Consider the following 15699-nt stretch of genomic DNA (forward strand, 5'->3'; position numbering starts at 1 on the left):
TTTATCTTATTATGATTGGGCATATTAATTCTATTAAAATTAACATTTTACCTAAATTTTTGTATCTTTTCCAATCTTTACCAATTTTTAACCTAAACACTTTTTTGATTTACTGGATTCACTTATCTTTTCTTACATATGGCGAGGAAAACACTCTCACTTAAATAAAGCTCATCTTCAAAAGACTAAAAGGAACAGTGGATTGGCATTTCCTAATTTTAGACTTTATTATAGGGCAGTCAATATACGTAATCTGCTTCTTTTGTTACATTTTAATAAATTAATTGACTGCCATTCTTGGATAGAAATGGAATTGAAGTTTACTAAAAATACATCTATGTTGGCAATTTTAGGGTATGTTTTACCATTTTCATTTTATAAACTGACTGACCATCAGATAACAAGACAGTTTGAGGATATGGGCACAATTTAGAAAATATTTTGGATTTCAAAGTTTTTCTCAGCCCTATTATATCTAACCATTTTTTCAACCTTCTTTATTAGCACTGTTTTTAAGGATTGGAAAGATTAGGTATTAAATATTTTAAAGATCTTTTTATTCAGAACAATTTTGCTTCCTTTGAGCAATAGGTGATTAAAAAAATTAAATTTCCATACACTCATTTTTTTAAAAGATAGTTACAAGTTAGACATTTTGTTCAAAGATTCCTGACTTTTCATGATGTCCTGAGACAAATATTCTCGATTTATTTTTTGACTTAGAGCTTTCTCATAGACGCTCATTATCAATTATTTATAACAATTTGCTGGACTTAAAAATAGCCTCATTAGTTAAGATCAAGAATGGTTGGAACATGATTTGAACTTATCACTTTCAGTTGAGGATTGAGATTCTATTTTTAATCTGATTAATACTACCTCCTTTTGCAGATGACATCATTTGTTTCAATTCAAGGTGGTCCATAGAGTACATATATCTAAAGTTAAACTATCTTGCTTTTCTTCTGATATAATCCTTAATGTGACAAATGCAAAATTTTTAAGGCTTCATTGGTTTACATGTTCTGGGTTTGCCCTAGTTTTGGAAAAATTTTGGAAAAACATCTTTCAAACTTTATCAATGATTTTTAAGGTCAAAGTAGAACCCTGCCCCTTAATTGCTTTATTTAGATTTTCTCAAGAAGATTATGTTTTACTGACTTCAACTCAAAAGCAAATTTTATCTTTCACGTCTCTGATAGCCAGATGTGCAATTTTAATTAAATCAGTGGTTCTCAACCTTTTCCTTTCCACTCACATGACACTTTAAGCATTCCCTATGCCATAGATGCTCTGTGATTCGTAAGAGATTGCTTAAGGTGGTATGTGGGTGGAAAGAAAGAGTTTGAAAACCACTGTTTTAATCGTACCTAATTGATTCATTATGTGCATGGTTTCATAACTCCAAAGGAAATGGGCCAATGACAATTTTTCTCAAGCAAGATATTTCAGTAAGAATTGAATCCAGAGCAGTGATTCTCAACCTTTTTCTTTCCATTCACAAACCACCTTAAGCAATCCCTTACTAATCACAGAGCACTGATGGTGTAGGGATTACTTAAAGTGGTATGTGAGCGGAAAGAAAAATGTTGAGAACCACTGGATTAAATGGAAAGACAATACTCCATCTACGCACACACAATAGTTAAATGATATTATGTTCTACCTAAGTTTGGAAAAATAAACATATGCTATTAAAAACATAAAAACTAACTTTCATAAGACATGGAGCCCATTTATTGATTATTATCATAACCTAAAGAATTTAGGTGTTTGGATGGTCTGGTGATGTTCTGTCTGGCTCCTGGTTGATATCATTTGATTTCCTTGTATCTTTTTTTAGATAATCTTGGTTTAGATTTATAGGGTTTTAATTTTTTAAAAATATAATAGATCATTGCTTTGTTCAATTAAGAATTGTAAATACTGATTATATTATAGGGAGAAGATTTTTTCCCCTAGTTTGGAGCTTTTTAAAATCTTTTGGCTATTATGTTTTGATACATTATTAAAAATGTGGTTTGGAATGTTGAATTTAGTTCATATTTTGAGAAAATTTCTTAAATATAATTCGAACATTGTATAATTGAAATGTTCAAATTGTTAGTGCTTTAAATAAGATTTTATGGTTAGATTTTGTAGTAGCAGGCTCCCACAGGATCAGGAGTTCCAGGTGACTGGGGGGCACAAAGAATTCTGGGAGGTGCATGATTTCAGAGGTTAGGTGATTGCGATAGCACGCCAACTGTAATTATTTAAACTCCTGTGAGGATTCCATAAAACAGTTCTGTTGGTTCAGCTCACAGACAACTTATGTTGGTGCTTTATTCACTGCAACACTCGCTACATTGGTGACCCTGATGGTCCAAATGACATTTTGGACCTCACTAAGGATGCGCAGAATGCCGTTGCACTCAAGCTTCCAGTATTTTGGACCTTGCAGCCACAGGTCTGGTTCGAGCAGGCCAAGGCCCAGTTCCCATCTGTGCCTGATTACTGCTGAAGCAATGAAGTACTACTATGTCGTTGCATCACTGGACCAAGACATCATGGGGCATATTGTCAATTTGTTAAGCCAGCCTCTAGCCAACGACAGGTACGAAACCACCAGAAGCCCTGCTCATACATATTTTCAGCCTTTCCTGATGCAACAGGGCTGCACGACTTCTCCATATGGATGGCCAGGGCAACCACACTCCTTCTGAACTAATGAACGAGATGCTGGCGCTCATGGATGGACACAAGTCCTGTCTGCTTTTCAAGCAACTTTTCCTTGAGCAAATGCCAGAAGATACCCGTTTGCTGCTTGAAGACAAAGTCTTTAATGACCCCCATCAGTTAGCAGCCTGTGCTGATACCCTTTTGGTTGGGCATGTAACGGTGCTTCAGCAAAGGGCGCAAACCCTGCCCACTCCAGATAGCGGTGCGGTGTCAGACTCGACCGGACGCAGCTCAGACAGAGCAGTAGTGCTATTACCATCAGAGATGGGGAGCTACAGCCCACTGCTGCCATCCCCCCTGCATGCATCCGGGAAATGCCAAGGCCAGTCATCGGTATTGGCCACGATGGCCAACCCAAAGAACAACTTTCTTTTCCTCTGGGATCAACACTCAGGCCATCGGTTCTTGGTCTACTGGTATGGAGGTTAGTATGTGCCCCTCCTCCGGCCCAGACACATGTTCAGAAAAGAAGGGCCCTTCTCGCATGGCTTCCAAAAACAGCAGCATTCGGACATATGGGTCACAAACAATTCCACTTAATTTCAGCTCATTCCAGTTCAGCTTAGAGCTGATTTTTTTTGTGAGCACATTCCCTTCTAGTAGATCTCAAAGGTTGCCGCCTAGTACACTTTTGCATCCCTCATCTTGCACCCTGCAGCATTATCCACACCTCGCCTCAACTTGGTGATGCTCTTGGACACCAGAACTCTACCAGAATTCCCCATCATAATTACTCTGCAGTTCTCAATGGCACAACCGAAACATGGAGTACAGCACCACATTCCAAATCATGGACGTCCCCTGCATGCTTGAGCGTGCAAGCTAGCTCTGGATAAATTGCGATTAGCTAAAGGCAAATTCCGACACATGGAGGAAATGGGCATTGTTTGCTGCTCAAACAGCCCTTGGGAATTAACGCTGCATACAGTACCTATGGCATCTGGAAAGTGGAGACCTTGTGGGGACTATTTGCATCTGAATGACATCACTGTGGCAGATTGCTAAATGGTTCCCCTTACACAGGTTTTCTCTGCGATCCTTCACAGCACTAAGATTTTCTCCAAAATCAACCTGGTGAGCAGGTACCATCAGATCCCAGTTCACCCGGATGACATTCCTAAGGCTGTCTAGATGACCCAATTTGGGCTATTTGAATTCCTCTGTATGAATTTCAGTTTAAAAAAATGCAACCCAGACATTTCAGTTACCCAGAGCCTGGTTTTCGTATTCATTTATTTGGATGACATCCTTATCATCAGCCACTCAAGGCAACAGCACCAGGCTCATCTCTGTCAACTATGGCCATGGCTAGTTAACTATGGGTAGTGATCAACCTGGCCAAGTGCCAGTTTGGCCTCACATCAATCGATTTCCTCAGCCACATCTGTTCATTCATCTGTTGCTTTCCAAAACAATAATCCATTACTCCACAGCATGTCCAATGAACACTTACTTGTAAGGTCTTTATAGGCATTCTTCAAAGTTTTTGCAAAGGCCCTCGGAGTCTGGACTGCTTGGCTTGAGCCAAGCTCTTGCATTTTAAATGAGATTTTTTTGAAATGTCTGTCTTTGTTTGTGACCTACACAAAAAAAAACTGCCACAATTTATCTTCCAAAAATATATCTATACATAATATAAAATATAATCTGTCACAGTTGGCATGAAGAACTTTTACCATCGTTTTATGCCAGCTGCAGTCAAAGTTATGCAGCCACATCCATACATGGAATGACAAAGTTGCAGTTGCATTCATGACTGCCAAAGGAGCACTAGCAAGAGGCACTATGCTCGTGCACCCAAGGGTTGACGTGCCAACAGCTCTGATGGTGGATGTATCAGGTACTGCAGTAAGTGGCGTCCTAAAGCAGCTCAGCAACAGCATCTGGAAAACCCCAGCTTTCTTTAATCGTAATTTGAGACCACTGGAGCAAAAGTACAGTGCTTTTGACAGGGAGCACTTTGCCCTCTACTTGGCCATAAGGCATTTTCGCTATTTCCAAGAGGGCAGAGGGATCACAGTCTACATGGATCACAAGTCATTGACTTTCACCTTTGCCAAGATGTCATATCTATGGTCAACACGACAACAATGACGACTCTCCTACATTTCAGAATTTATGACTTTGATAAAACACATCGCCGGGAAGAACAATCTAATCACCACATGCTATCCCTCACCACCACTGCTTCCCTCTATTCACCTGCTCCCAGTATAGACACGGCTTTGGCAGCAGCTCAGCAGGAAGATGAGAGATGGCTGGATATCCCACTGCCATCTCGGTACTGAAATTGGAGGACATATGTTTTGGTCCATCAAATGCCTCCCTACTTTGTGACATATCTACTGGCCAACCGACGGCCATTGTACCTGCTGTGTGGCGACGTTGGGTGTTTGACACCATACACAGTTTTGTGTATGATTAGGGCAGGCAAATTCATGTGTCACAGTCTACACAAGCAAGTTGGTGCTTGGGCAAGGACATGCATCCAGTGCCTGACCTCAAAAGTCCAGTGCCACACGAAAGCCCCACTACAGGATTTTGCACCCATGCAGTACAGTTTTGATCACATCCACATGGATATCGTCAGCTAGTTGCCCCCATCCAAGGCCACTATTCACCTCTTCACAATAGTGGACAGGTTCACGAGATGGCCAGAGATTGTCCCACTCTCTGACACCTCCGACTCAGCTTGTGCAAGAGCCCTCATTGATAAATGGATAGCTGGTTTCGGACTACCCATGCATATCTCCTCTGACAGAGGAGCTCACTATACATCCAGGTTATGGTCCACAATCATAGAGTTTCTGGGCATGCAACTGCATCAGTCAACAGCCTATCATCCCCAGTCCAATAGCTTAGTGGAACGTTTCCACCATCATATGAAAACAGCTCTCATGGCACGACTTAAGGGACTGGATTGGATAGATGAATTGCCTTGGGTATGAAGGAAGATCCAGCTACATCCTCTGCAGAATTGGTTAACTGCTAATAAAATTGAAGTGCAGGTTAATGAAGAAGACGAAGGCTGTGTAGTTTACCAGGAATCATGGCTTTTATTAGCAGAAACTAGTGGTACAATAATGAATGATAAGAGGTGCATACACAGTTATACCCAAGGAGAGTGTCTTTAGTGGTAGAGATAATACACATCCAATGTCAGTAAAGCAGACTAAGCACAGCGAGAGACTGACAGCACAACACATATTCACCACAGGAGCCCCCCTAATGGTCCCGGGATTTCATTCCAGCTGCACGTGGGCAGCAGGAATCTCCCACTTTGGTACTCCCATGCTTAAGGGAGAAGGTGGGTACACTGGTGCCTAATCTGGCTACCCAGCATGGGTCTACGTCTACGACTTCATACATTCTGCCTGAACTCAAGGACTGCCTTTATGTATTCCTGTGCAGGGATGCACACAGGACACTGTGGCAACAGCTATAAGAAGGTCCTTTCAAGGTGGTATGGAATGACGGCTCCAGGTTTGTTATAGACATTGGCAGCAGGCAAGAAACGGTTTAGGTAGATCACCTTAAATCGGCATGCCGGTCCATTCTAGCTGTATAGGCGAGACTGCAGTGTCACCTTCGAACTCCGGTTCGTTGGGGAGAGGTTATCTAGTGAACCATGTCACTCCATTATCAAACTGGCGTACACTGCCACTCACTACAATTTAAAATATTTTATAAAGAAAAGAATTACAAATATGATTTACAATTTATACGGAAAGTCTTATTTATTCTGTTTATATCATTTTATTGAATTGTACTCTTTCTTTTATTTGTATATGTTTTTTATTAAAATCAATAAAAAATATCTTAAAAAGAAAAGAAAGAAAGAAATAGGGGAACTATTTATAACGAGTCCTGTAATTTCTACATGACCAAACCAAAATGTATACAAATAACCTTAATTACATGTGAATTGTTTGATTACAAATTTAAAATTGTGGAAATGGGCAAATAAAGGAAAAAAGTTTCTTTGCCCCAAACATTAAGGAGGGCACTGTAAATGTTAGTTCTCTTTGTTTAGCTTTGTGTGTGCTTCCAATTATATTGTAAATATATTGGCTGGAAAGTGAAACCTTTGAGGCAATGGCCACTAGATGGAGCTTATGTGTTACTTTAAAAGTCTGATCTTGGTGCAGGTATGTGGCTGTGGTACGGAGTCCTGGCTAAAGGATGGATGTCAAATTGGGAACTTAAAGTCAAGAAATTACAGTGTATCAAAAGAATTGGCAGATAAGTAGAAGGTATTGCGTGGCTCTGTTGGTAAGGAAGAACATTAAATCATTAGAAAGCGGTGGCATAGGATCCGAAGATATAGAACAGTGGTTCTCAACCTTTTTCTTTCCACTCACATACCACTTTAGGTATTCCCTATGCCATTGGTGCTCTGTAATCAGTAAGGGATTGCTTAAGGTGGTATGTGAGTGGGAATGGAAGGCTGAGAATCACTGCTCTGGACCCAATAGTTACTGAAATATTTTGCTTGAGAAAAATTGTCATTGGCCCATTTCCTTTGGAGTTATGAAACTGTGTACTTAACGAATCAATTAGGTAAGATCAAAACAGTGGTTTTCAAACTTTTTCTTTCCATCCACATACCACCTTAAGCAATCCCTTAATAATTAGAGAGGATCTATGGCATAGGGAATACCTAAACTGGTATTTGAGTGGAAAGAAAAAGGTTAAGAACTACTGATATAGAATCATTGTGGGTTGAGTTAAAAAAAAGCAAGGGTAAAAAGACAATTTTGGCTGTATATACAGTCCTCCAAACAGCAGCCGGGATACGGACAACAAATTTCAACAGCAGGTTGAAAGGCATGTCAGAAAGGCAATGTTGTGGTAGTCATGGGGGATTTTAACATGCAAGTAGATTGGGGAAACCAGATTGGGACTGGATCTCAAGAGAGAGATTTTGGATAAGCCTACGTGATGGCTTTTTAGAGCAGCTTGTTGTTGAGCCCATAGCTGTACTGGATTGGATTTTGTGTAAAACCACAGGTGAATAGAGAGCTTAGAGTAGAGGAAATATTGGGGAAGAGATCACAATATGATTGAGCTCAATTTGAGTTTTAACAAGGAGAAACTAAAGTCAGATATGTTGGTATTTCAGTTGAGTAAAGGGGATTACCAAAGAGTGGCATGAGAGAGAAACTGGCCAAAGTCAATTGGAAGGAAGTACTAGAAGAGAAGATGGCAGAGCAGCAGTGGATGGAGTTACTGCAACAAATGGGGATAAATACATACCAAAAAAGACGAAAAATCCAAATGAAAAAATGTCACCACTGTGGCTGACAAGGGAAGTCACAGCCAATGTGAAAGCAAAAGAGAGGGCTACAAGAAAGCAAATATCCAGGACCATAACCTGGATGTAAAGTGAGCTCCTCTGTCAGAGGAGATATGCATGGGTAGTCCGAAACCAGCTATTCATTTATCAATGAGGGCTCTTGCACAAGCTGAGTCGGAGGTGTCAGAGAGTGGGACAATCTCTGGCCATCTCGTGAATCTGTCCACTATTGTGAAGAGGTGAAAGGATTGGGAAGTTTTAAAAAACTTTCAGAAGGTAACTCATAAGGAGGGAAAAGATGAAGTATGAAGGTAGGCTAGCAAATAATATCAAAGAAAATACAAAAGGCTTCTTCAAGTATATAAAGAATAAAAGGGAGATAGAACCATTAGAAAATGGCACTGGACAAATAATGATGGGAAACAAGAAGATGACAGAACTAATTGAGTATTTTGCATGCCTTCACTGTGGAAGACACTAGCAGTGTACCAGATTTCAAAGGGTATCAGGGATGGGAAGTGAGTGCAGTTACTTCAAGGGAAACTTGAATGGACTAAGGCTGGATAAGTCTCCCGGACCAGACTGATTGTACCCTCAGGTCCTGAAAGAAGTAGTGATAGAGATCATGAAGGCATTCATAATAATCTTTCAAGAAACAATAGATTCTGACATAGTCCCAGAGGCAGAAAAATTACAAATTACAAATGTAACTCCACTAATCAAGCAGAAAGAAAACTATAGATCAGTTAGCCTGACATCAGTGGTTTGGAAGATGCTGGGGTCAATTGTAAAGGATGAACTTGTATGGAGTACTTGGAGACACATGACAAGATAAGTCAAATCCAGCATGGTTTCCTTTAGGGAAAATCTTGCCTGACAAACCTTTTGGAATTCTTTGAGGAGGTGACAAGCAGGCTGGATAAAGGAGATGCAGTGGATGTTGTGTATTTGGATTTTCAAAATGCAATTGATAAGATGCCGCACATGAGGCTACTTAATAAGATAAGGGGCCATGGAGGTGCATGTGGTTATATGTAATTACACCACTAGGTCACCAGGGGTCGTCCCAGTGACCTTGTATATAAAGCAGTCCAGAGCTACAGTCTAGCCTTCCAGGTCTGTCTTGCAGAGAGACAAGACCTCTTAGTGTACATATTAGTTTATTATAGCTGTCTTATACTCGCACAGCTGGTGTGATTATTATCAGTACAATTTAATAAACTAATATGATAGCTACTAGGACGGAAGCTCCTTCTGCACCAATGCGCATTCCCGACCACCTGGAGACTTTTCCTGAGGAATGGAATCCAGGGACGACTAGCACACATGTGCATCCGAGGACAGAGACGGCGAGGAACCGCTATACTGGAATTGTGGTGGAATGTGGGGGAGACCACAGAAGTACAATAGGGCAGGTAAGAAACAGTCAAGAGCCCTGCCTGCCCATGGGATCGCAGGTACAGGCGCCACCGACCCTAAACCTCTGTCCAATCAGAAAGGGGCCACTACAAGCGTAGGTGGAAGGATCTTCACAAGTCATGCTCCCAATCGCCACGTATATGGAGAATTCCCGACCACTCCAGAGCCAGGGAAAGCAGACACAGCTACCGTCACTCCCCAAGCAACAGTTTCTCCAGTACCACAGAAACCTGATGCTACCGCTGGGATCCCCCGAAGCCTGCTGCAAATGTCCCAAAGCCAGAGACTCAGCCAACAGCCCCAAGCACCCAGGTTACTCCTCCAGCAGATACAAGCCCCACAGAGGCTCTACCAGCAACTCCCAGTACCCCAGGGTACACCTAAGGGACCAGAGACTGCGGCTTAGCCATGTGCTGCAACCAGACAGGCTGGAGCTCAACCCCATAAATCCTGGAGCCGGCACGCACTTCGGCTGCTCGCAGAGATGCTTTCTGAATTACATGGAGGGTGCAGAGGCATCGGATAAAGAGCTATTGATGCTGCTGTTAGCGCAGCTGGGAGACCACCCTTACTCCCAGGTCCTACCAAGAGGCAATGAGCATTTTACAGAGGCATTACAGTAAGGGGCATAGTGAACTCCACTCCCGGTACAGACTCATGACCAGGTCACAACAAGTAAGGGAGTCTGCCAGAGACTTTATACTCTCCCTGAAAGACCTGGCGAGAGGCTGCAACTTTAAAGTAGTATCAGCTCAGGAGTATGCGGAGGACCTTATTAGGGACAGAATTGTTACGGACATTCGGTCCACTGAGACGAGACATAAATTGCTGGAGAAAGGAATGGTGGGGCTAGATGAGGCAGAGACTATTGCAGAAGCTTTTGAAAGCACCAGGAAAGAATTGGAGGAGTACTCACAGGACACCAGGGCTGGGAAAAACGTCACACTGCTGGACTCTCTAGCCCCACGAAAAGAAAAGTATGCTGCTTCACAGGAATTCACAGCAGCAGCAGCTTGAGGGTCCCAAGTGCTTTTTCTGTGGACAAAGAAAGCACTCCAGAGCCCTCTGCCCTGCCAGAGAAAATGTCTGTTCCAACTGTGGAAAACGTGGGCATAATGCAAAAGTCTGCAGAAGCCCCAAGACCAGAGCCAAGGCCCATTCTCATGCTAATGAGAGGCGGGAAAGCTCTTCTTTCTCCACAGACAAACAGAAGAAGAATGCCATGTGCAGCCGGCCATCTTCGACGAATGCTACAAAGCAAAGGACACAGTCTTCAGGAGATGAATATGACGCCGAGTACTATCGGATGGAAGGACACGAAGGACGTGCCTGACTTGCTTCCCTATGCATGAATCAGGCGAGTCCACACAATTTATCTGATGCCTCTGTGTGCATCAAAATTAATGTTGTGAGGGTAAATTGCTTAATAGATAGTGGAAGCACTGAAAGTTTTATTGACCAGGGGTTAGTCAACCGCCTTGCCCTCCCCACACACCCAACTGAGCACCAGATCCTGTTAGCAGCCAGCAGCCTTGCAGCTGAGGTAAAACAGTTTTGCAGGGTTACTCTAGAAATCCAGAGCACAAAATACGAAGGGTTCAAATTAGTAATACTCCTTCACCTCTATGCCCCGGTACTATTGGGGTTAGATTTTCAGTGCCAGTTAGAAAGCATTATAATACTGCACAACGGGCCTCACCCCCATTACGCCTTATGAAGAAACAACACTGCAGCCTGTCTGTCCTGAACATAGAACCCCCTCCGCTGTCCACACACCTGACCCCAGAATGCCCACCAATAGCCACAAAGAGCAGGAGGTACAGCCCGAGGGACAGAGCCTTCATTAGGACAGAGGTCCGCAGGCTACTACAGGAGGGCATCATGGAGCAGAGCACCAGCCCCTGGAGAGCCCAGGTGGTTATAGTAAAGTCAGGAGAAAAACTGCGCGTGGTAGTGGATTACAGCCAGACAATCAACAAATTTACACAACTAGATGCCTACCCCCTGCCACGCATAGCAGACATGGTCAACAACATTGTGCAGTATAAGGCAGCATACCACCAACTGCCCATTAGAAACAGTGTTCGCATTTACACAGCATTTGAGGCAGATGGCAGGCTGTATCAATTTCTGCGACTCCCCTTCGGTGTCACCAATGGAGTGTCCCTGTTTCAGAGAGAAATGGACCGAATAGTAGATGAGTTCCAACTGAAAGTGGTGTTCCCCTACTTAGACAACATGACAATCTGTGGCCACACTCAGGAGGATCATGACACGAATTTAAAACGCTTCTTCCAGGCAGCCAAGGAAAGGAACCTAACATACAACAGGGACAAATCCATCTTTAGCACCAGAAAGTTGCCAATCCTGGCCTACATAGTGCAGAATGGTGAAATCAGCCCAGATCCAGCCCGTATGCGCCCTCTCCTAGACTTCCCAGTGCCACACACGCTGAATGCACTAAAAAGATGTTTGGGACTATTCACTTACTACGCCCAATGGGTCCCCAACTACCCCGACAGGGCCCGCCCACTTATAAAACCCTCAGTTTTCCCACTGTGCCCAGCAGCCACCAGAGCATTCAGGGACATTAGGGACCATATCGCTAAAGCTACCATGTGGTCCATAGATGAGTCGATCCCATTTCAAGTAGAAACGGATGCATCCGATGTTGCTCTGGCAGCCACCCTAAACCAAGACGGACAACTGGTGGCCTTTTTCTCATGAAGCCTACAGGGGTCAGAGGTAAGACACTCAGCAGTAGAGAAGGAGGCCCTAGCCATTGTGGAAGCAGTAAGGCACTGGCAACATTATCTGGTGTGCAAACACTTCACCCTCGTGACAGACCAATGGTCTGTGGCTTTTATGTTTGATAACCAGAACAGGGGGAGAATTAAGAACGACAAAATCCTGCACTGGCGGATAGAATTGTCTACATTTAACTACAACATTCTATACTGCCCTGGGAGACCCAACGAGCCTCTGGACGCGCTGTCCAGAGGCACTTGTGCCTTCCTTAACCACACGTCCCAGTTGCAGAACTTGCACGATGAGCTGGGCCACCCGGGGATTGCTAGACTGTTTCATTTCATTAAAACCCAAAACCTCCCATTTTCGGTAGAGGAAGTGAGGTCAGTGAACAAGAGCTGCCCCATCTGTGCGGAATGCAAACCGCAATTTTACCGTCCAGACAAAGCCACCCTGATAAAAACTACCAAATCTTTTGAGCGCCTCAGCCTCGATTTTAAAGGCCCGCTCCCGTCCAATAATAGAAATGTCAATTTCCTAAACTAAATAGATGAATATTCCCGTTTCCCCTTCGCAATCCCGTGTTCTGATGTATCAGCAGCCACTGTTATAAAATGCCTCCAACCCATCTTCAGCATATTTGGGTACCTGAACTACATACACACACAGGGGTGCTGCATTCATGAGCGCAGAAGCGCAGAAGGATTGCTACCAGCCGCACTACAAGTTACAATCCCAGGGGGAATGGACAAGTTGAAAAGGAAAATGCCATTATCTGGAAAACGGTCCTCTTGACTTTAAAAGCCAAAGATCTGCCTGTTACTAGATGGCAAGAACTGTTGCCAGAAGCCCTACACTCTATACGTTCTTTGTTTTGTACTGCCACTAACATGACCCCACATGACTGTATCTTTTCTTTCACAAGGAAAGCCACGACGGGCACAGTGCTGCCTAAATGGATGAGGACACCAGGATGTGTTCTCCTCCGGAAGCACTGCAGACCCCACAAAGCGGACACGCTGGGTGATCAAGTGGAGTTGAGGCACGCGAACCCTCAGTACACCTTCGTCACATTCCCAGATGGAAGAGAAGACTCGGTGGCCACCAAGAATCTCACGCCGGCCGGATGTGTGAACAATGCGGAGGAAACAGAGATGTCTTTGGATCAACAAGGAGGGCAGCATCAGTCACTAGAACAGTCATCCTTCGAGTCACCCCAGAGGACTAGACCACCCACCCCAGAAATTAGGACCCTAGGTACACCCGCCCCACAAAATATCACCACCCTAGACTTGATGGCAGGACCTAATCCCATAGAAGAGGATCCCCAGCCCACACAGCCACATGACCAACCAGTACTTTCGGCCTTTCCCACCAAGAAAGGCCGAAAGGCAGACCGCACTCCCCACCCCTATACCACTACCAAGGAGGTCCAGAAGACAACGGAAGCCACAAAAAATTTTGGACTTATGAACTTACAAACAAGGGAAGGAGGATGGGCGGGGGGGGGGGGGGGGGGGGAAACAAATTTTTAAGGGGGTGGGGTGAATGTGGTGATATGTAATTACACCACTAGGTCACCAGGGGTCATCCCGGTGACCTTGTATATAAAGCAGTTCAGAGCTACAGGGTATAACAAAGCATTCTGGTGGGCAATGAGTATTGCCTGACTGGCAGGAAGCAGAAATTTACAATACAGGGATCATATTCTGATCGGCTGCTAAAGCGGGGAAAGTGGGTGCAGGTTAATTCGGTGCGGACAAGCTAGGCCTGTTTCGGTGCTGCGAGACCCACGACATATATATAGAGAGAGACACACACCACTGGCCTGCATCCTACGTGCAGCCTGTTCTTTGGTATCCTCGACCTTCATAGCGGACACGTAACGTCATACGATTGGTACCACACACTGATTGGTTGATACCTCTGCCAATCATAGTCCTGCTCTTCGCCTCCCGCCCTCAATGATTGCATTTCGCCTGCAGTCAAAGGTGGGTTCGGTCGATTGTCCCGTTGATACCACATTAGGGATCGTTAATGTTTAGCCCTTGTTCACTCGTGCTGGAAAAGTGGGCGTGCCGGCAAATAAGAGGCAGAAAGGCGAAGGGGAGGGGTGTGAGTCTGGGGGCGGGGCTGGGGCTTCATGAGCGACCCTCGTCGTCTTTGGGGGTTTCGCCCGGTAATTAATGACCGGACTCTCGGTCTTTGGAAAAGCTAACCGATGATGGGGCGCGCGCGCATGACGTCGACGCGGAGCGCCGCGTGCTCGTGGTGTGCCGTGATGCGCGGAGGCCCGGGACCCCGAGCCAGGCCAGGCGGGATGCGGGGAACCACTGCGAAGCCCTCATCTCCGGCGGTCGGCCAAATGAAACAGACCACGGTTCCAGTTCGCGCAAGGGTGTCGCCCGATCGCGCCTCGGTCCCGCCTCTCCCGGCCCCAATGCCAACGGGGGGGGGGTTTGCAATACTATTACCGAAGCCTTCCGATCGATTGACAGTATTTCGGCAGAATGTGGCGAGGTGAGTGGAACAACTTGGGAAGGGATTCTTTCTTCAAGGGGAGAAGGCCCTGGCAACAGTCGTAGTCGCGATGGGGTCCCTTCCCTTTCTCTTCTGCAATCAATGCTTTGCATCCGTTGGTAATCTTTTACAGAGCGGGGGGGGGGGGAACACACACACACACACTTCAATAGCTGGTTTAGTTAATGTATACTCTAATTTCTTCTATTTACAAGAGAACGGACCTTGAGGAATTTGTCTTACGTGGCTGAACCTGCGGCGATTTTTTCTAAATGATGGGCGAAGTTCAGACTGGCGTGATGTGTTGAAATCACGTCCTGTGGGGGGAGGGGGGGGGGGGGAGAACGGGTCAGTGGTTCTGCTTAAAATAACGCCAATAATCGCAGATTTGTTTCTGAGTGGATTGGAAATGAGCGCGATCATCAGTAGAGATCGATGTTGTTTATTTTGTCCAGCTTCCAAAATTAGTAAAAGGACGGGGATCTTGTGACAGATCAAAGTTATATGTAAAAAAAGTGAAAGAATTCGACTTTGATTTGCCTAAATCTGAAGTTCCTGGCAATGCCACTTCCATGGAAAACTTCTTGAATACATTAAACATTCCCAAGTTATCTTCGGAGAGTCGTACCTTTTCAGACGAACCGTTTTCTACAGAATAAATTCTCAGAGCGATTGAATCTCTTCTGTTGGGAAAGGCTCCCGGTCCCTACGGTTATCCTGTCGAACTTTTAGAAAAACTTTTATTCCCTTAATAGCTCCCCGTTTAAACACTGATTCTGTAGCTAAGGGTAGCCTCCCCACATCTTTTTATGAAGCTTCGATCCCTTGGATCCCCAAGAAGAATAACGGATTGCCCCTCCCACTGCCCAGTCTCGTTATGTTACCTTCTAAAATGTGAGCTAATAGATAGGGATTTTTTTTAAACCATTTCTAATGATCAGACAGGTTTTATTAAAATTCGTTACTCACATTTTAATATTTGCAATTGATTGAAT

At 44.3% G+C, this 15699-nt stretch overlaps 2 protein-coding genes across 10 annotated transcripts in view; one reads left to right on the forward strand and one right to left on the reverse strand.

The window, feature by feature from the left end:
* Positions 1 to 14967, reverse strand: part of wdpcp (WD repeat containing planar cell polarity effector) — a 291775-nt gene extending 276808 nt beyond the window's left edge. For 3 of the 7 annotated variants that reach the window (XM_069931705.1, XM_069931702.1, XM_069931704.1), the window contains exons 1-2: positions 14929 to 14963; positions 4175 to 4301 (exon numbers count right to left, since the gene is read on the reverse strand). The gene's annotated coding sequence lies outside the window, so the exon portion shown is untranslated. Of the gene's footprint in view, positions 1 to 4174; positions 4302 to 14928 lie in introns of all 7 variants that reach the window. The other 4 variants (XM_069931707.1, XM_069931708.1, XM_069931706.1 and 1 more) reach the window with 3 other exon arrangements.
* Positions 14100 to 15699, forward strand: part of ugp2b (UDP-glucose pyrophosphorylase 2b) — a 64786-nt gene continuing 63186 nt past the window's right edge. The window contains exon 1 of one of the 3 annotated variants that reach the window (XM_069931711.1): positions 14100 to 14175. Coding sequence is in view for 1 of the 3 variants with exons in the window: in XM_069931710.1 (XP_069787811.1) it covers positions 14695 to 14704 (10 nt within the window). In the remaining 2 variants the exon portion in view is untranslated. Of the gene's footprint in view, positions 14176 to 14334; positions 14364 to 14472; positions 14705 to 15699 lie in introns of those variants that run through there. The other 2 variants (XM_069931712.1, XM_069931710.1) reach the window with 2 other exon arrangements.

The sequence above is a fragment of the Narcine bancroftii genome, chromosome 4 (assembly GCF_036971445.1).
Source record: "Narcine bancroftii isolate sNarBan1 chromosome 4, sNarBan1.hap1, whole genome shotgun sequence".
NCBI classification, from domain to species: Eukaryota; Metazoa; Chordata; class Chondrichthyes; order Torpediniformes; family Narcinidae; genus Narcine; species Narcine bancroftii.